Source organism: Miscanthus floridulus, chromosome 8 (genome assembly GCF_019320115.1).
Source record: "Miscanthus floridulus cultivar M001 chromosome 8, ASM1932011v1, whole genome shotgun sequence".
In the NCBI taxonomy this organism is placed as follows: domain Eukaryota; kingdom Viridiplantae; phylum Streptophyta; class Magnoliopsida; order Poales; family Poaceae; genus Miscanthus; species Miscanthus floridulus.
In genome coordinates, this window is record NC_089587.1 from 70,647,187 (window position 1) to 70,667,734 (window position 20,548).

Genomic DNA, 20,548 nt, shown 5'->3' on the forward strand with positions numbered 1-20,548 from the left:
CCGGGTCAGGCTCCAGAGTGAAGCTCATTTTGGCCATCTCCACCGAGCCAGGATGAGATCGTATATCTGCATGAGTGGAGTCAAGATGGAACAGTGGAGCCTAGCAACCAAATGAGCTTCTATTTCTGCGTATACGGATGAGCTAAGCCAAGATGGGGTGGAAGCGGGCAACCAAACACACCCAAAGACTACAACAACTCACTGCCCACCGTGCACGCCTAATCAACATCCATTGGGGAGCATCAAAGCAAAATCTAGGGGTGTTTGGTTGTCGGATTGAAGTTGCATCGTATATCCTGCATGAGCGGGCGCGGGGCTAGGTGGAGCCGTATTTCAGAAAAGAAGGCGTTTAGTGAAGTTGCATGAGCGAATGCAAGAAAGCTGAGATGTTGTTCGGTTGACTGCATGAGCGGATGCAACATGTCTGTTCTGTGAGACTGACGTGTGGGTCCACAACCTCCATCCAGCATCCACCGAGCCAGGCTCGGGAGTGAAGCTCAATTTGAGCATATCCCGCCAACCCGCATCCACCCATGCAATTGCATCCGCTCGTGCGAGTTGAATAGTGCATACAAGCAACCAAATAGACTACTCAAACATTTTTATACGGTTCCGCTCGTGCAAGCTGGAGGTAGCAGGCCAACCAAACTCGTCCTAAAGATCAGGTACGTAGACAACAGCCCATCAATAAACCACCGGCTGCATATGAATACTTCCATCAAGCCACTAACTACTCTTGAATATTTCCAGATTCCGCTTTGGTTAGCTTGCCCCTCTTATTCTTGTTTTTTTTTTGTTGCCCTTGCTTCAATTAGCGTCGTGAGGGCATCCATCTTCGCCTTGGTAAGTGGACACTCAAAATGTTGGTGCAAAAAATTCAAATTGGTCAGCTCCCTCTTGTGTTGTTGGTAGCGATAAGTCCTCCAGTTTTTTTTGACAAGCAACTCCTCTGCAACTTGGATTTATATAGAGCACCCCCCCCCCCTCACGCTTTGTGTTCTCAGGGCAGTCCCAATGAAAGAAACTAGTAGTTTCTATAACATAGGATACCGCATTAAAAAAGTACTGTTTTCCAACCCATGGTTTCTATGAGTAATAACTATTTTATCTTTCTCTCTCCTAACTCTATCTTTTCCTCCAATGGGAGTGCGACACGAGCTCCCTAGAAACTGGTGGTTTCTCCCCAATGGCGATTTCATGGTTTCTTAGTGCATTGGGTCAAGAGTAGACCTGGTTTCTTCATGAAGAAACCATTTCTATGATTTTTTGCTCTCTTTCTTCATTAATTACGTTGCCATGTCAGCATTTTGCCTACGTGGCAAGTCATTTAATGAGGATAGAAACCATCATCAATGCACCATTGGGACTGCCCTCACCACTCCATCTATATGTGATTGTTGATTATTACAACATGATTCCTTTTCATTTTAATTAACCTTAGTTTGCCAAGAATTTGAACCATTATTGCGCATTTATATGGATTGTGTTGTCATTGTTTAACCTATATGTTTTCTGTTACCATTCTATATTTTCTATCCAATAGAGATTACGGATGCCAAATTAGTTGTGAATAAAAAGATATTTGGCCCATTCAAATGACTTTAAATAAAGAAGTTTCCAATCCTACCGTGGGCTACAACTTTCGTGTAAAATTTTCTGACAGCGTGAATTTTCGAGGACAACTTGAAACTTAGAAATTAGCATATTATATATATGTTTTATGACAGTTCGTAGGCTAGAACCAACTGTACAAATCAACGATTATCCAATAAACCGACAATGGATTCATGAATCTGTACAGTTGGTTCATAATCATGAACTGATTTTAGACATACATTTCCACAATTTGTTCTTGTCCCCTCGGCCATTAGTTTTTTTTTTTTTCACTGAAACAAACCTTTAAAAGAGCTGCCGATTATATTAACAAAGAAAAGAGCCTGCTATCTGGCATGGTGCTTAAGCCAAAAACCGACTCATATGCTATGTTGTTGTAGTGAGTGTGAGCTAAAAACAAGTCAAAGGGCGTGAGGATTACACTAGCCCCATATTGATTTTTGTTGGCTGGCACAGTCCGTTTTTTTATGTTCATGTGCATGACCAGTAGCCAAATGTCCTAGGTTCATTTGTCTTATTTGTTAGTTTTTCTTACTGACCACTCTCTCCATTTACAGACCGTGCGCCATTTTAGCACGGACAGGTATATCAAGCAAGAAATAAGGAACTTATCTAAGGATATAATAAGTTCAGTATCTAAGAACCGTCCTTCCACGCTCACAAGCAGAAAAATGAAAAATGATCAGCATGATAGATACTGTGATGATCAGGAACTCATGCGCCATGACAATTTAGTGGAGACAGAAATTGAGATGAGGATATTGCCATTGGACGACAAATTGACAGAACATCATGAACCATCTAGGCAGTTTGTCATTTTTGCAATCTATGGGCTGGGAGGAGTAGGAAAAAACAACTATTGCCAGAAAAATATTTGATGACAGAGGACGCAAAGTGCTTTCAGCACACGCGTATGGGTGTCCATTTCTAAAGCATCCAGTGTTGATCAGATTTTTACAAGCAACATGCATGTGCTGCTCCAGCTATAGGGGTCCTGGAAGTACCCAAACCAAAGAACAAACTCCAGATGCTGTTGGCTGACAAGATTGGGGGAAGGAGAATCTTTCTGGTTTTTAACATATACAATGGTGTTCCCTCAAAACAAGGCATAGGTAACGCTGAAATATTTGGGAACCTGATTGAAGTCCTCAAGTTCTTTCTTGCTGCTGCTGAAGGGAGCCGTGTTTTGATAACAACCAGTGATGAGAATGTTGGTAATGAGATAAAGTCAGCTCAAATCCAAAAAAGGCGCTGAAGGATACGGTCTCCAAACGTACCGCATATGGCAGCTAAAAGTGGAAGATAGTTGGATGTTACTACTTAGGGCAGCTTGTCTGGAGCAAGCAAAAGTCACGCCAGAACTAAAGAAAATTGGTATAGGAATTCTGCCAAAATGTGATTGTCTTCCTCTTGCTATCAAGGCTGTTGGAGGTGTTCTTCATCGAAAGGGCTACAGACAAAAGGAATGGGAGCGCATATGTGATAGCAGAGCATTTTCTCTCAAGGATCCAACCACGGGAACTGAAGGAGGAGTTAGGAGCAGCATCTATCTGAGCTACCAGTATGCTCCACCACACCTAAAGCAATGCTTTCTTTACTTATCACTTTTCCCTGTAGATTTTGAGATTAAGCAACACTTGGTTACTCAGTTGTGAATTTCAGAGGGCTTTATTGATATTGATACAAGACATGGCCACTCATTAGAAGAGACAGCTGATGAGCAGACTAGTGTTTCCCAAGAGGAATCCAACAAGCACAACAACAGGGAAGAGATAGCACAAGAGCGAGGCGAAAACATCACATTGCTACGTGACTCGTCAGATGGGCGTAACACTACTTCGTCAGAAATTGTTGTTGTTGATGATGACAACAAAAATTCATCAGAACATGCTAAAGGGACACCTCGCCTCAGCAGCTGTGGACATTCTTCAAAAACAAGTCCAGATAAGCAAAGCCATTGTTCGGATCAAGAGATGGCTGACTGGTACTTCAAAGAGCTTGCAGAGAGGGGTCTTGTTCAACGAGAAAACAAACAAAACAATATAAGATGCACGAGCAAGTTAGGAAAATTGCAGACTCCTTAACTGAAAATGAGGTATGTGCTGGCCATCCCAAGTCTGAGGACACTGAAAATGTGGCTACATTGCCAGCTAGCCTGTATCGTCTATCTTTTTCTGAACAAAGGACTCACCACTATCCCTGAAGACGTCGGAAAGCTAAAGAGTCTGAGGACACTTCTCCTATCTGGCAATCCACTTGGTGAAACCGACATGGATACCATATGCAAGAACCTGCAATTATTGCGAGTTCTTGACCTCTCAGATACAGAGATCCAATCTGTTCCAAAGACGTTGGGAAATCTTGTGTACCTTAGGCACCTAAATCTTTCCCGTACAAAAATAAGAGCACTCCATGAGTCCATTGGCCGCCTCAGGAGACTGCGGTTCTTGGGTTTGCGGGAATGTGAACGTCTCACTTCCCTTCCCAAAAGCATACAAAAGTTACTTAAGCTGGAATATCTCGATTTTAGAGACAGTGGCATTACAAGTCCACAAGGTTGCACAATCTGAGGCATCTTGCACTTCTTCATGGCTTTGTAGTGGACAGCATGTCTTCAAATGGCTTACTTTTGGAAGATCTGCAGAACATGAGCAATTTAATTGACCTGCAGATAGATATTAGAAAAATTGTAGACAGAAACATTGCAAGCTATGGAAATGGAATGCTGAAGCTGAAGGAGAAAGATAATCTCAGGAACCTGGAGATCAGATGCTGTACTGTTAAATCAGAAACTTTATCAGCTGGAGAGCTAGAGAGATCGAAAACAATGTTCACACAGCTTCATCCTCATCAATGTTTAGTGTCACTCAAAATTGATGGTTACCATGGAACTGTTTATCCAGAATGGTTATGTTTCTCTGAGCTTCCAAATCTGCAACACCTTAGCCTGGAAAACTCCAAGTTCTGTGAAAGGTTACCACCAATTTGTCATCTTCAGAAGTTGAAGTTTCTCAGAATAGCCAATCTTTCCAAGCTGCGAACAATTGACATGCAACCAACAGCAGAAATGCCATCGTTTCCTAATGTAGAGGAGGTTGGAAATTGAGGGCATGGAAGATTTAGAGAACTGGTCAGATTTTCGAGCTGGCGACCTGCTACACCTTCGAAAGCTGGCACTCAGAAGGTGCCCAAAGCTGAAGCGTCTTCCGGGTGGCTTGGAGCACTGCAAAACTATGTCAAAGATGGAGCTGATAGATGCAGGACTAGTACAGGTCCTTGAGAAAATCCCTGTGCAGGAGTTGCTTGTGGAAGCAATGCCAAGTCTTAGGGAAGTGTCAGATCTTCCACTAATGGCCCCGTTCGCTTGTCTTAAAATCCGGCTCGCCTTGTTCACCTTCTTTTTCATGCGAAACAGTGTTTTTCTCTCGCAACAAATCAACCGGAAAGTGTCAAATCTTCCACTAATGAAGGTGTTTACAGTGATCAGCTGCCCAAACCTGGAAACTGTTTCAGGGGTGAACTTACTGCAGTACATTCACATGGAAGATGAACAGCTTCCGAATGGCTGGGACAGCATTTTTCAAGGATAGAGACACTAGACATTCTAGGCAAAAAAACAACTGCTTGTGAGATGTGAACGCAGTAAGGAAGATTGGTATATCGTTCGAGAGATTCCACGTGTTTATGCATATTTGCCTAAGAGATTGCCATATTTCTCATATGCCCGGGGCAATGATTTCTTTTGCAAATACAAGACACAGAGAACAGGTTCTACAGTCTCGTCCAGTTCCACAGGAAACGATGATTCACCATTGGGACCAGCAGCTCCATTGATGAGACCGACAAGAAATTCTTGCCACTGGGACCAGCTCCAGCTGATGAGACCTACAAGAAAATCTTTCACATGGTGTTTCCGATTGTTGTTTCATTGCTTCCGGTGAATCTCATTCTCTCTGATCGCAATCCATCAGAAGAATTATCTTTGCTTTTTCTGTACGCTGTGTTTGTAGGTCTTCTTACTTTTATTGTAACAAAATCGCGTCAGTGACCCGAATGTGCCACTGTAAGCCATCTTGTATTGTATATCATCGTATACTTGGGCACAATACGTCCTGTGGACAGCTTGATCTGTTTCTGATGGTTAGAGCTTGTGCAGTGATCATTTGTGTAGTAATTATTTTCCTTGATTTTCCTGGCTTTAGCCCTGAACTCTTTTGTAGGCTTTGGTCTTTGCTAGTAGAAGATTTTATTTACAATCCCTGATTCAATCAAAAGTTCCAGCACCGTCACTTTGGTCAGTTCTGTTGCAAAAGCAGTGTGTACTAGCACTATTACAGAAAACCCTGTATCCTCGGTTCCAAAGAGTTTTCACTGGCATTTTTAGTAGAAATCGCATTCAGTACCGTTGGTTTCTCACCTGAAGGTGAAAACCATTTTGTACCATTGGCTTGTAGTGGCAAACGATGATGATGATCATATATGTACCGTCAGCCTCGAGTATCAACCGTAGCTATAAACGCTATTTGCATGGTCGGTTTTAAGCATCAATCATTGGTCCAAATTCAATTCTGCTCAGTCGGTTGGATCCACCATCCGAGAGTAGTGAGATGGCCCAAGCACATCCTGTTTTAATTGAATTTCACATAAATTTGGTTCACTTTTAAATCGGAACTGGTTCAATTCACAGCACAGGCATCAAAGAAAGCACGATCATCACTAACCTCATCCAATTCACACATAAACACGTCAATATAAGTTCAATCTGAAACATCCAATTTACAGAAGTCGTCCATGCCTAAACATCAATTATAGAAGTTCAATGCATCCAATTTAGTCTTGGAGCATAGTTGTACCGTATCCATCGTTTGCCCATCTTATTACTGATGAGGCAGAGAAGTGTAGAAATTTGTCCGTTTAAAGTGCAAGAATTTCATAAAAAAAATTGCCAAATAAAATGCAAAAAAAGCATAGGAGTCGTGTAAAAGTTTTACAGAACGTGTAAAGAAATGCCTGTTTAAAATGCAAGAATTTCACAGAAATCATGTAAAAATTTTACAGCAATCAGAAGATATTCTATACATGCTCCATGTGGCTGACAACTGGAGCTCACGAAAACCGGTCTAGTTCCAACACATGCTTCTGAAATTTACCATCACATATGCTGTCTTCAGGATTCCAAAAAGGACATGAATATCAGCGTCAACGCCCAGAACAAAACATCTGGTGAAATGATGTGGGCAACGGACACCACAATGGAGCAAGCCAAGATATCTCAAAGGAGCATATAAGCGAGTACACTTGCAGCAAAGGCAAGTCCAAAACTCTCGGTTACAACCATATAATAAGAGCGTCTGCAAAATCGCTTACCTTTATCTATAACAATAACCAAAAAAAGACATAGCCAACTGACTCTCGAGAGCCAGAACCCACAACAATAGGAATATTAGATATGCTGCAGGCAGGATCCGAATTCAGATCCTTTTAGACTCTACTCAGACATAACATAATTAATAATATTTACGCGGTGAGTTTGTGCGGTGTTGGGGGTGAGTCCAGATGCTGGAGGTGCAGGGCAGCTACAAGCCCCTGCCATGTTTCCCCAGGGCGAGCAGATGTCTTCAGTTCCACAATTTTCCTCTGCTTCTTGTAGTAATCTTCCAGCTGCTTGGTCTGCATTTTGAAATTCCATATTAGATATCATCATGATTTTCCACCTTCAGAGCTTTGAACAACAATAATGCAATAGCCTCGATCCCTAGAATCATAAGTTGAAGAACTGTGGTTTTCTTTTTTTCTCTCTTTTTTTTGTACAGAAACAAGTTTAGTAAGGTCTGACAATAGAATCACTAGCCTGGTCAGTAAGGGGATAAGGGCATAATGTTCTAGGCATCCTTTGGCATAAAGCAAGGCCAAGACAAAATGTTAAGCATTACCTGCTTAGCATAAGTGCGCATCCTCTCCATCCTTGAGGCTTCCAGGCCTACAACACCAGCAGGTTCTACCTGAGAATGCCATGTATAACTTCCAAGGCTGGGGCTACAGTTCGTAGATGCTGAATTGCTGACATCAAAGAGCTGTCCACAGTGGGAGCAGATGTCGCCCCTCGATCGCTTCTTCATGAAACAGTCATCAGCACACTTGAAATTCAGAACCAAATCAATATCCACAATCTCATCAAGAATCTCCTGAAACATGTGAAGTTATGAACAAATCAGATATGAGTGCAATCACACCAATCTGGAAGTAATTTGGTGTCCATCCTCTGTGATGGTTACATGGTACCAGGATGTAACTAAATCCTCTGTGATAGTCTGAGAATGCAAGATACTCACAGCTTGCATACGGGTGCGTGGAATCCCATCAAGAATGAACCCAGTTTCACCCTTGTTGTATCCGTCCTCAAGCCGCTTCGTCAGCAATCCAAATATGATGTCCTCTGGCACAAGCCTCCCCTCATTTACCGAGTTTGCAATCTGTGTATATAAGAAAATAAAACTAACTCAGCCCAGTTCGACACGCCTTTAAAGATCCCCCTTGACATTTTCAGTGTATTCGGGAAATACATATGCTCGTTTCTGGAATGATTGTAATTTCTAAGGGCCCCGAATTAGACTCTAACGAGTGTAATTTGTGCAAACAGTTCAACAAAATGTGCAGATAGGAAACAGACATATGCAGGGTACAACATGAGGGCCAACTGGGAAGGCTGCATATGCTGTCTGCAGCCGCCACAGGACGGCAGGATGGAATTTTCCAAGCTTCCAATGTGAAGCCTAACCATGTCAAATCCCAAAACTGCCCCCCAACATTGTGTGGACACAGACAAATTACGAGGCTGCCCCCGCAGCCGTCCACGAAGGCGGACAAGCACGCTGGGAAAGACATGGCCAGCACGCTCTTCTCCTGGCAGCAGGAGATTCAATCATCGAATATAACCCAGAGAATAAGAGAGAAATTGTGGCCTTTATTGGAAAATTGCAGCCAACGCTAAGAAAATGATTTATTTTGCAAAATACTTCGTGGGGAAATAAGCGAATATATATTCAGCAAATTGGCTGGTCCCAAGAAAAGCTTGTGGCTTTACAGGAGCTGAGGCAAATATCTTCGAGATCAAAAGATTGCACAGCTGTGTCACGAGAAATTTCCAGAAGGGCCCAAAAAAGCGGCCAGAAAATCCCAGTCTCCTGGCAATTGATGTGTGAAATGGCTTCCACAAGACACACAGGTAACTCCGGGACAAATCAAGCAAAATAGCCCAAACAAAAGGATCCTCCTCCTGCCAAAAGCCGACTAGGAACACTAAACCAGTTAAACGACTCGATCGAAGCTAGGACGAGCAAGACGCCCCGAGATGGCGGAATCAGAGCAATTGGAGCGCAGGCAAGGAGAGGGTGACGGGGAATCGCGAGCCCAGAGCACCGGAGAACCGAACCGGAGCCACCCACCTTCCTGTAGAGGTGCGAGGCGGGGCTGAGCTCCTGCCTAACGAGCGTGCCCATGGAGATGTAAGGCACGGCGAGCACCTCGGCCAGGCGCGCGGCGTGGGCGTGCTTCTGCGGGCCCGGGCGGCCCATGACGACCCACTGCATGCCCCCTGGCCCCCCGCCGGCGGGGTCGAGGCCGGGGGCCGGCGCCGAGGCGCGCGCGCGGCGGGCCGCCTCCTCCTCGTCCTCCTCCTCCCAGTCGGACCAGCACTCCTCCATCGCGGCCGCCGCGAGCCTCCGGTTTGGGGCGGGGGCGGGGCCGGGGGCGCGCCGGTACGCGGATCGGGCTGCCGCGCCCGCGGCGAGCCGCAGGAGGCCGGCCATTTCTGGTGGCGGCGGCGGCGGCTAGGGTTTGCGGGGCGTAGGGTTTTGGGGAAGGGCGCGTGGTGGTGGAGGGAGTGGAGCTGCGGGGAAGGTGGAAGCGAGGCGAGGTCGCCCTGCTCCCTCTCTCTCTCTCTCTCTGTGGTGTGGGCCGTGGGCGGGCGTGTGGCTGCCCGTTTGGTGGCCGCCTGCCGGCGGATACGAGAGGAACGACGACTCTCGGTAGTCGGGATCCGCGATCTCGAGGCGGGCCGGCGGACCGCACCGCACCAATAGTGGTTTGAGATAGATCCACGCTGCCACGGGTGCAAAATTGGTGGGACTCGCGGCAGATTTGGACGGGTTTCGTGCGAAAACGGCATCGCTATTTAAACCTGTGTCATGCGTCTCAAATGTTGAGGAAGTGGATTTAGTTTTTTTCTTCTTCTTCTTTTTTGAAAGGAGATTCTAATTCTACACCGCTTGTTTTAATAAATAAGAGCATGTAGAGGTTTAAATAGCGACGCCGTGCCGTTGGGGAAGTCACGGATCACCTATTCACCCAGGGGCGGAGCGATGGGGGCGGGGGGCCTGCCCTCCCCCAACGGCTTGCTGATTCCCTGCCAGGGGCTGTTCGGCAGGACTGAAAAATACTGTTCTGGCTGATTGTTGTGAGAGGAAAATACTGTTCTGGCAGGATATGAACAGTAATTTCGTGAGGGCGAGAACCAGCCAGCCAGCCGGCTTAAAGCCAGTCGAACGGGCTCCAGGTAGTTAAATACATGCAACCTTTGTTTCAGTTTATTTTAGTTTATTCTTTCTCAGAATACTATTAAATCATCTGAAATCATTCGAAAATCATCTAAAATCTGATCAGCCGAATGGACCCCACATTATTAGAACAATTATAGGCCTCGGCCCCCTTAGTTCTAAGCCCAAGTTCCTGGCAAGCCAGTAGGACAGCAGCCCAATTAGAAGGAAGCTAAGACTGTCTTCAATAAGGAACCCATATAGACATCTAAATCAAAAGTGGATAGCAAGTGATCTAAAATCAGCCTATAACAGAGTATATATACGGAAGACCTATTTTGGGTTGTCTGAGAGGCACAACCCAAATATGGGCCCCCTCTCTTCTGGAAACTCATTTGCAGAAATGATTCTCTTTTGGGTCTCCAGCCTTTTCGTTTGGTCGTATTTGGCTTATAAGCCATGGCTTATCAGCCAACGAACAGTATTTTTCTCTCACACCAAACCAGCCAACGGTACTTTCAGCCATAGCTTACCAGCCAAACAAGTCCAAACGAATAGGGTGCTCGTTGTTGGAGAAGATGCCAAATAAATATTAAACCTTTTGTGTGTAGCGCTACCGAAAAGACGAATAAATCTTATATATTAGGTGTTGTTTTTTGAGACAGCCTAATGAGACGAGCAGCAGCAGGCCATATTCCGTCGTCTCCCCAAGTTGCCTCAGCACAATAAGAGCAGTGGAGCAGGAAGCGCAAGGCCGGAGGCAGGACATCGACTCGCCGAACGCCGCGTCGCGCCGACGCCGCCGGAAGCTGCCTCCTGCCGACGCCCAGAGTCAAGTCTCCCGTCTCTGTGACGCCCAGCTGCCAGGGATGCTGTCTTGTGTCTTCGTTTTCCCCCTTTTGTTCTTCCCAAGTGCACATAATTTTTTGATCTTGATCAATACAGATGTAATCTTATTTGCATTTTGCATAACTTTATTGCCCTGATATGTATGGACGTATGGTTATAACTATGAGATCGATGAATCAAACTTGGTTCAGTTTTGCTTGTTATTTGTGCCGCCCCCCCTATATGCCGGATTCCTGGCTCCGCCCCTTCACCTATCCGTGACCCATGGGTAATCTCACCGGTCAACTGTTTGGCTGTTTGGCCGCTAGCATGAACAAAAATTCAAGAGATGAGATGCTCACTCGCTATTTATTTTGTTCACAAACTAAATTATCTTTAAGGAGTTTTTAGAGGTGGTCTAACTCACTTATATGCAGGTTTATTATTGATGATGTTGTAACAGTTTGAGAGAGTAGTAATATTTACTTTGGCAGTTCTCCTATGTTTAGAGTACCCGATTTTTTTTTTTGTTGCTATTCAGATAACATGTAATTTTATCATTATTTGGTTATAAAAAAATTCTGAATGATCTCTTGTAAGTTGTCTTTTTTATTATATTTTGTTGTCTGCAAATTTAGAATGCTGAAATCCAATCACTCTCTTGCTTTGGACATACTCCCTCTGTTCATGAAAGAATGTAATTCTAACACAGTGTCACGTTTTAGAATCTTAAGTTTGACTAATTATAAATAAAAAAATTATTAATATTTATGATATCAAATAAATACTATTAGATTAATTACAAAATGTATTTTCATAATAAATTAATTTGGAGTCATAAATACGAATAGTGTTCACTAAAAAATTGATCAAACATGGACTACTTTTGCCGGCCTGCAACCCGTGGTTGTATTCTTAACGAGTAGTAGATAGAAAGATCTGTCGTCTCGCGGAGCAATGTTTTAGCTCTCGGCGACGTCGGCCGGACACTCAAAGTTTCAAAGTAGTCCAACGGTGAACGGAGTCCCCAAAACTTTGGGCCATGTGTAGGTCGACTGTCAGGACGGAGTCTGCAACCACAATGGTCTGGCCCGGGTGGGAGGTGGCTGAGCGACCCTGGCGGGCGGGCGCGTCATCGCGGCAGGATGATGGGCCGGAAAAGCGACACCGTCTGCGTGGGCCGTCAAACAATAAAGCGCATCTGCTCGTCTATTTCATTTACGGATTATTCACCATCAGCTAGCCCTCGCCACTCGCCATCACCGGTGCAAGCTTGCTGACTTGCTTGCCATCACCCTCTCTCTCTCTCTCTCCACACACACACACATGATTGTTCTTTGTTCAGGTTGCTTTATACACTTTTCGTCCCAAATGCAAATTCCAAGGTCGTCGTCGTCGTCCCGATCGAAAGATCGACATGGAGAGGTACGGCGCGGCGATGGAGCCAATGCAAGGGTTTATAATTTCGGCGAAATATCGTCGAAATTTCCGAAATATCGCCTTTTTCGTTGAGGTCCGAATTTTTTTTGGTATCGGTCAAAATTTTTCGGTTAAATTCATCTTTCACTCTAAAATTACACAAAACCACACTAAAATGACCCTCCATATCATCTAGTCTTATCAAAGCCCTAAATTTCTTCAAATTTATTTAATTTTCACACTCACACATTGGACAGCACTAGTATATGCAGCTCGCCCACCGTCAGCACACTGTATTACCGCGACTCTACTTCTGTGATATATTATGTTATTTCGTCGATGTTATATAAATTTATGATGGATGATGGATTATAGAGTTTTTCTAGTGAAATGATGCCAAATTTGTTTAAAACTCAATTTAAATTTATTTAAATTTGAACTGAAATTTCCGAAATTTCGTATTTATCGTTGGGGACCAAAAATTTTTTCTTACCGGTATTGTAAACCCTATGCAACCACAGACACCATGGATGCATGGAGATTGGAGAAGTAGAGCTCATCTATCATCCAGGAATGAAAAGAAGAATACATGCATGCAATTAACCAAACGACGGGGCCGAGGCCGACCAAGCAGCAGTGCCAGCGGCGCCAAGCATTCACAGTGGTAGCTAGCTAGCCAGGTAACAAACTAGCTAGCCGAGGGTGCGGACGAGCGTGGCGAAGTCGCACTCGGAGCAGCAGGGGATGGCGAGGCCGCCGGGGTGGCAGTGGTGGTCCAGGACGAAGTAGTCCTCCTCCGCGCTCTCCAGCAGCGCCACGAACGACGGCTGCTTCAGGTACGCCGTCGGCACCACGAACCGCGCCCGCGCCTCGCCCACGTACACCGCGAAGTGCCCACGCGGCACGCCCACGACGCCGCCGCTCTTCGAATTCGCCGGGTGGTGGTGGTGGAGGTGGAGGAGACGAGCCACCAGCTGCTGCAGCTTCTTGCTGCCGCCGCCCATCTTCTATACTTCTTTAGCTTCTTCTCCTGCGGAGGCGGCGCAGGCTAGTTATTGCCAGTCGTCTTCTACAACGTACAGGCAGCCGTACGACGTGCAAGCGCCAAGCTAGCACGTGTGCGTGGGATGTTGCTGGCTTTGTGCTCGATCTCTGCGACGACCCAGCAATGGTGGCGCGCGCGTGCGCTTTTATATAATGCGCGCGCGTGTGCTCGATGGATGGATATGGATCGGATGAGCGCGTTGTAAAAGCCTGAAAGGGGATCGGACTCGGAGGCGGTCCAGGCGGCCAGCAGGCCAGAGGACTAGAGGAGAGAGAGATGGACATGCTCGCATGACGCTCCTATGATGCGTTGCTTTCTCAGGTTAGGTCAGGATAGGCCTAGATTTGCAAATTTGCATGCATGCCGCCTCCTTTGTTACGTTGCTACTACTAGTAGTATAAACTTATCTTCATGCATCGATCGATCGAAGGCCCCTGGCCCAGAGTGCCGACTTGAGATTTCAGATAAATAACGGTATAATACATGTTGAATGCTGCTATATACTAGTACTTCTTTAGCGTGCAAGAGCTGATGAGAACACTGGTTTGACTTGGAGTGAAATTTATTTCCACAAAACTTGCAATTCTTTTCTTTTTTCTTTTTTTTTTGGGTGGGGGGGGGGGGGGGGGGGGGGGCACTACAGGAAACTGGCTCTTTGCCGACTGCAATTTTATTTGCCAACTGTTTTTTTTCGACACTCGGCAAAGAGGTCCCTTTGCCAACTGGAATTTCCTGCAGTCGCCTGGATTTGCCGACTGCCAGGCAGTTGGCAAAGAATTGCAGTCGGCAAAGGCAGGCCATGATTGACGCCATCCACGCCGTCACCTGTGGAGATGTCCAGGTTTTAGCCACCCGACGTCGCCACTTGCTCGAAACTTTCTCAAATTTTTACCACAGCCTCCGCATGCGATGACAAGACACGTCGTCAAGTTTCGTCATTTTCGGACTCCGTTTCGATTTTATAAAATTTAAAAACACTTTTCACGCGCGTGGCTCGCGCGTGTTCCGACACCAACACGGTCGAAATTTCACGCGAGGCCCCGCACACGGCCTCAACATGCTCCAAACATCATGAATATCATTTTCTGAATGGCCGGATTCCATTATTTCATGTACCTGCAGTTCAAATCTGGAGCTGTCGGAAAAAATCAAAGAAACAGAAAAAATCTACGGAATATAGCAAAATAAATCAAAATGACCCCAAACTTGGAATATATCATGTACTTACTGTAGCAAGGCAACACAAAAAAACTGGGATCGAAAATCGAAAAAAAAAATTAATTCTTTGCCGACTGCCATCAGTGGCAGTTGGCAAAGAGCCTTTGCCGACTGCCAGGGAGGATGGCAGTCGGCAAGAATTTCTGAGAAAAAAAATCAAAAATAACCTTTGCCGACTGCCAGGGAGCAGAGCAGTCGGCAAAGTATTTTTAAAAAAAAATTAAAAAAAATAATTTTTTGAAAAAAAAAATAATAGACCTTTGCCGACTGCGTCACATGCTGGCAGTCGGCAAAGGGAAAAAAATAATAAAAAAAGGAAAACGTCGCCTTATCCGCTCGGCCCGCCCTCCCTCCACCAAAATCACCGCTCGCCCGCCGCCGCCACCCAGGCCGCCCCCGAACCGTCGACGCCGTCTGCCCGGCCGGCCGCCGGCGCATCCCCCCCCCCCCCCCGCGCCCTCCCCTCCCCGCGCCCTCCCCGGCGGCCGCGATCGCCGCGAGCTGACCCGGCGGGCGAGCGCCCCCTCCAAGGAGGCGCGGCGCCCCCCTCGAGGCAGGACCCTCAAGGCTGGCCATCCCCCACCCCCCCCCGCGTGGTCCCTCCCGGCGGCGCGGCCATCCCCTGCGGCGCCCCCCTCCCCCCGCGCTCCCCCCCCCCCGCGCTGGGCCACCCCCGCGGCGCGTCCCCCCCTGCGCTGGCCCCCCCGCGCTGGGCCCCTCCCGGCGCCGGCCGCCCCGCCCAGGCCCCTCACCGGCGCTGCCCCGCCCCGATCCGGCCCCGGCCAGGCGCGCCGCCGCGTGCAGCTCCGGCGTCGGCCCCGCAGCGGCCGCGGCCTCGCCCGACCCGCCCCGGCGCCGTCGCTGCCCCGCCCCGATCCGGCGTGCCCCGCTCCGTCCGCCGTCCGCCGTCCGCGCGCCGTTCGCCGTCCGCCGGCCCTGCGTCGCCGTCCTCGCCGCGCCGTCCTCGCCCTCGCCGTCCTCGCCTCGCCGCGCCGTCCCCGCCTCGCCGTCCTCGCGCGCGCCTCTGCTCCACGCGCCGGTGACGCCGTCCGTGACGACGAGGTAGTAGTACTACTAGTAGTAGTAGTTTACTTTATTAATACCTGCTTATATTCTTCTGCATGGATTGGAAATACATTTGTGGTTGTCGGCCATCGTGCCTGACATGTATATGTGTTTGTCGGCCATCGTGCCGTCTTTTCTTGCAGGTTTGGTAACCTTCCCGTACAGGGGAGGTGCTGCCGAAATTTTTCGTTCTCACTAATTGTTTTTCTTTTTCAGGAGGGCTCCCATTGGAGGCTAGCCTGGAGGAGCACGACTCGGCACTGCCCCGCTAGCCTTTCTTCATCGGCACCTGCGGTATGACCCCTCTTTCCGCCACATGTAGTCGTAGGTCGCGTTACCCAGTTAGGCGTCTCCCGTCCGAAACGGATACGGTTGGAAGTATGCGTTCTTCGCATATGTATAACCGTATCCGTTTTGGATTGTCCACGTTATTTGGACAGCCCGAGGATGCGCAGACGAGGTTAGCTCCCATGTTCCGCTCCCGTCCGAGTCGGAGTTTCGGCAGGACCTCCCCGTTGTTCTCTGGATACACACTCTCCCCGCCGGGACGTGTATCGGGAGAACAGCGGGGAGGTGCTGCCGAAATTCTATCTCGGACGGGAGCGGAGCATGGAAGCTAACCTCGTCTGCGCATGCTCGGGTGGGATTAGGACCTATCCTTCACCTATTAGATGGTAGGAGCGCGTTGTAGATGCACTTGCTGGTTTTATCACATGTTAACATTGCCGCATGACAGAGCATGGGTGACCGTGAGTGGATGTACTCGGGCTTCGCAAGTAAGAGCCACGAATGGATCAGGGGGACGACTGAGTTCCTGGAGCATGCATTTGGCCCAGCTGCTAAAGGGTCGATTCGGATGCCGTGTCCCTGCAGCGAGTGCAGGAACAAGAAGAAGAAAGTAAAGGCTCAGGTGTTGAGAGATCTGTTCAAGCACGGGTTCGTTCCAAACTATACCCGTTGGCGCCACCATGGTGAATACCATCCTATTAGGGACGAGGTGGTGCGACCCGTCCTCGAGGAGTATGATGGCGATGCCGGGATGGCAGACATGATGGCAGACTTCCACGAAGCACGGTTTGGCGAAGGAATGGATGTGGAGGAAGATCCGGAGGAAACCGCGAAGGCCTTCTACGACATGATGGAGTCGGCACAGAAGCCCCTTCACTGAGAAGACAAAGCTTACGCAACTGGATGCCGTCTCACGCCTGATAGGGTTGAAGTCGCAGCTGGGCATTAGTCGAAACGGCTTCGATCTCGTGTTGAGCATTGTTGGGGGACTGCTTCCGGCAGATCATGTCCTGCCGACGAACACCTACGCTACACAGAAGCTCCTTCGTGCACTTAAGATGCCGTATGAGGGGATCCATGCTTGTCCGAAGGGGTGCGTCCTGTTCAGGGGAGACCTCGAGGAAGCAAAAACCTGTCCGAAGTGCGATGCCTCTAGGTTCGTGTTGGTAGAAGGCTCTGATGGCAGCATGAAACAGTCAAAGGTCCCCGAGAAGGTCGTACGGCACCTTCCTTTCCTACCGAGGCTGCAACGGCTGTATATGACGGAGGAGTCCGCGAAACAGATGACGTGGCACAAGAATGGCAAAAGATACCATCCTGACAAGATGGTACACCCGGCGGACGGTGATGCATGGAAGCACTTCGATAACATGAATCCTGTCAAGGCTATGGAGGCTCGGAATGTACGCGTAGCGCTGGCAACAGATGGGTTCAACCCATTTGGAATGATGGTGGCCCCGTACACTTGCTGGCCCGTGTTTGTGATCCCCCTCAATCTCCCCCCCGGCGTCATGTTTGAACCTAAGAACGTGCTCTTGACGCTGATAATACCTGGACACCCGGGCGACAATATGGGTGTGTTCATGCAGCCGGTGTGGGATGAATTGGAACTTGCTTGGGAAGAGGGGGGTACTCACGTACGACCGGGCTACGAAGAGGAACTTTAGAATGCATGTGTGGTACCAGTATTCAATGCATGACTTCCTGGCGTATGGCTTATTCAGCGGGTGGTGTGTTCACGGGAAGTTCCCTTGCCCGACATGCAAGGCAGATGTGATGTTCACCTGGCTGGCCAGACGTAAGTAACCATTATTGATTTCACTACTTGTTCATATGACATGTCAAAAATCGAACTGAAGACTAACAATTGTTCTTAATGACTCGTGCAGTTCCTGGAAGATTGTGAGTGGAGCAGGTCAAGCACGCCATATCAATGGCATCCAGGGCCTCCTGATTAAGGAGTACTACCCTGGCCTTGTCAACGTCAACGGCGAGATGAAGGTGCCCACCAAGTGGTCCCACTTCTACCTCGTCGAGGAGGGTGGCGAGACCATCGCGGCAAAGATAAAGAGGGAGTTTTGGGTGAGTCTTTCATCGCACCGCATTGCTAAATAGTACGCATTCGTCGGACTTCTTGCAAAAAGGAAATGCTACATGATGTGTCTGTGTGCAGGACTTCTTCACGTGCGAGGAGGGTAAAGCAGCCCAGGCGGCGCGAGTGCAGGAGGCGGTCTGCAAAGATCGTCTCAAGGACCTGTACCATGAGGCGCGCATACAGGCCATCCGCGACTTCCACGCCAACGTGCTTGGAGAGAACATCAAGAAGCCCCAAATCCGCCAGAGAATGAACTCGAGGGAGGCCGACCTCACCCAAGCGCAATACGAGCAGGTAATTAAGTATGACAACATTCGTTCAGATTCCTTCAGTGAAACATTACACTAATCTTCTCGCATGTCAAATACTTGATGTCATGCAGGTGTGTCCGTCGTGGTGCGACAACCACAGGGAATGCTGGACGGAGATTGTGCGCATGTGGCGCACGGATGAGGCGTACGCGAGGCGCGCCGACCGTCAGGGCCGCCGCGCGCAGATGCGAGGGGTGTCACACCACCAAGGGAATCAGCCCCTCCCCCAGTTCGCGACAAGATGGGTATGCGTCCGTTCATGTCTTAATCCTTGCGCTCAATTGTCAATACTTGTAACCATGTTTGTGTTTTCAATGCAGACGCAGACGCACGGTGGGCAGGAAATCAACGAGTACACCGCGTACCTCCTCTCTCACAAGGGCAAGGCGACGGATCCGAACAACGTCTACAACCCGGAGGACGGGCCCGATGCGTACACCAACCCCACCGCCTACGAGAAGGCCACCGAGTACACCGTCGCGGCTCGCCAGCGCTACGGGGAGACGTTCGACCCCACCGCCGAGCCCCTGGACACAGACCTCCTGCAGAGGTTGGGACCAGGGAAGCAGCACGGCCGCTACTACATGGCCCACAGCGCCCTCGACCCGTCCCAGGTTCCTACGCTGACCCAGGTTCGATCCACGCCCACGAGCTCCAGCGACATCCCCGTAGCGCCCCGGCGGCAGTCAGCGTCACAGGTAAGTGCCGTTTCGTTCGTCGTTCACTCGTTTCGCACCTGTACATACAATCAACACTGCGGATGTAATATTGCAGGCCCAGATGGAGGCCAAGATGGAGGAGAGGATCGCCACGTTGCACGCGCAGATGATGGCGCAACAGATGGCTTACCAGCAAAGCCTGCAGCAGCACTACAACACTCAGATGCAGAACATGGCCAGCTTCTTCCAGTCCATGCAGACGCCCGGGGCGTCTACACCGCCTCCTCTTCCAATGTTCGCTCCACCGCCTCCTCCTTCAGAGTTTTTTCCTGTGCCTGCTCTTGTCGCTCCTGGAGGGACCCCGGTGAGTATATTGACTCTTGCTTTAACTTGTGCGTCCATGCTGCAGATACTAATGACATCACTTGGCGTTTAACTTGTGCAGGTACAGTCGACGGGTTCGAACCCGTCTCCTGGAGGTCCCGGCCATCAGATGATGTCGTATCCACCACCTGCACCCTATCCACCGTATCCACCTCCGCGTGGCCCTCCTCCGACGTACTCGTGGCCGCCGGTGCGCGGAGGGTGGCAGTACGCGCAGGCGCCTCAATTTGGTCCAAGGGGGTTTCCGTGGGCAAACCCTGGGGGCTCTGGGGGTGGAGCGGACGACGAGACCGGGGACGGCGCGACGAGCTAGGTACTTGTCGATTCTGTTATCATGTATCCACCGTATCGTCGAAGTTGTTGTCATGTATTTCTTTTCTTCGTTATGGACCTAGACTTGTTATGTTGAACTTCGTGTGATGGACGTCGACTTGTGGTGTTCGACGTGTTGGACTTCATGTGATGGTTGTAATGCACTTGTGTGGTTGTTATTGTGACATATATGTGAGATATATGTGATGTTGTGCGTTATTGTGATATATGTGGTGATGTTGGCGACAAATGTGATGAAATTGTGATATAAATGGTGCTACCGGTGCTTCTGGTGAAATTGGATTATAATTTGTGATTTTGCAGGGTTTTGATGCGAGAAAACAGAAAACAAAAGCAAAAAAAAAATTCCAGCTTTGCCGACTGTTTACAGTCGGCAAAGCTGGGCAAAAAAACCCCAGGACAGAGTCTTTGCCGACTGCAATGGGAGGCAGTCGGCAAAGAGGTCAAACCTTTGCCGACTGCAACTCCGAAAGCAGTCGGCAAAGAACATTTCAAAAAAAAAATTTTCTTTCTTTGCCGACTGCCGAGCTGGCGGCCAGTCGGCAAACAATTTTTGAAAAAAAAATTCTTTGCCGACTGCCGAGGAAACAGCAGTCGGCAAAGCCTGCCGTCAGGGCTGACGGCGCCACGTGGCTATGCCGACTGCTGGCGTGGCAGTTGGCAAAGGATTTGCCGACTGTGTGCCACGTGGCAGTCGGCAAATCCGCCTTTGCCGACCCAGGCTTTGCCGACTGCTCTTTGCCGACTGCCACGTG

At 48.6% G+C, this 20,548-nt stretch overlaps 3 protein-coding genes across 3 annotated transcripts; 2 read left to right on the forward strand and 1 right to left on the reverse strand.

The window, feature by feature from the left end:
• The first annotated feature begins 3,884 nt into the window (after positions 1–3,884).
• Positions 3,885–4,720, forward strand: LOC136469334 (putative disease resistance RPP13-like protein 1). Its single transcript, XM_066467564.1, has 2 exons — positions 3,885–4,077; positions 4,215–4,720. The coding sequence occupies exons 1-2, from the start codon at positions 3,885–3,887 to the stop codon at positions 4,718–4,720; spliced, it is 699 nt and encodes a 232-aa protein (XP_066323661.1).
• A 2,164-nt stretch (positions 4,721–6,884) lies between these two features.
• Positions 6,885–9,778, reverse strand: LOC136472486 (probable adenylate kinase 7, mitochondrial). Its single transcript, XM_066470189.1, has 4 exons — positions 9,060–9,778; positions 7,947–8,087; positions 7,548–7,799; positions 6,885–7,284 (listed from the first exon to the last, which is right to left on the reverse strand). The coding sequence occupies exons 1-4, from the start codon at positions 9,420–9,422 to the stop codon at positions 7,132–7,134; spliced, it is 909 nt and encodes a 302-aa protein (XP_066326286.1). The 5' UTR covers positions 9,423–9,778; the 3' UTR covers positions 6,885–7,131.
• A 7,291-nt stretch (positions 9,779–17,069) lies between these two features.
• Positions 17,070–19,913, forward strand: LOC136469335 (uncharacterized). The gene is made up of 8 exons (XM_066467565.1): positions 17,070–17,648; positions 17,736–17,809; positions 17,901–18,093; positions 18,185–18,400; positions 18,489–18,662; positions 18,738–19,115; positions 19,192–19,440; positions 19,522–19,913. Exons 1-8 carry the CDS (start codon positions 17,070–17,072, stop codon positions 19,771–19,773), a joined length of 2,115 nt encoding a protein of 704 aa, XP_066323662.1. The 3' UTR covers positions 19,774–19,913.
• Positions 19,914–20,548: the final 635 nt, after the last annotated feature.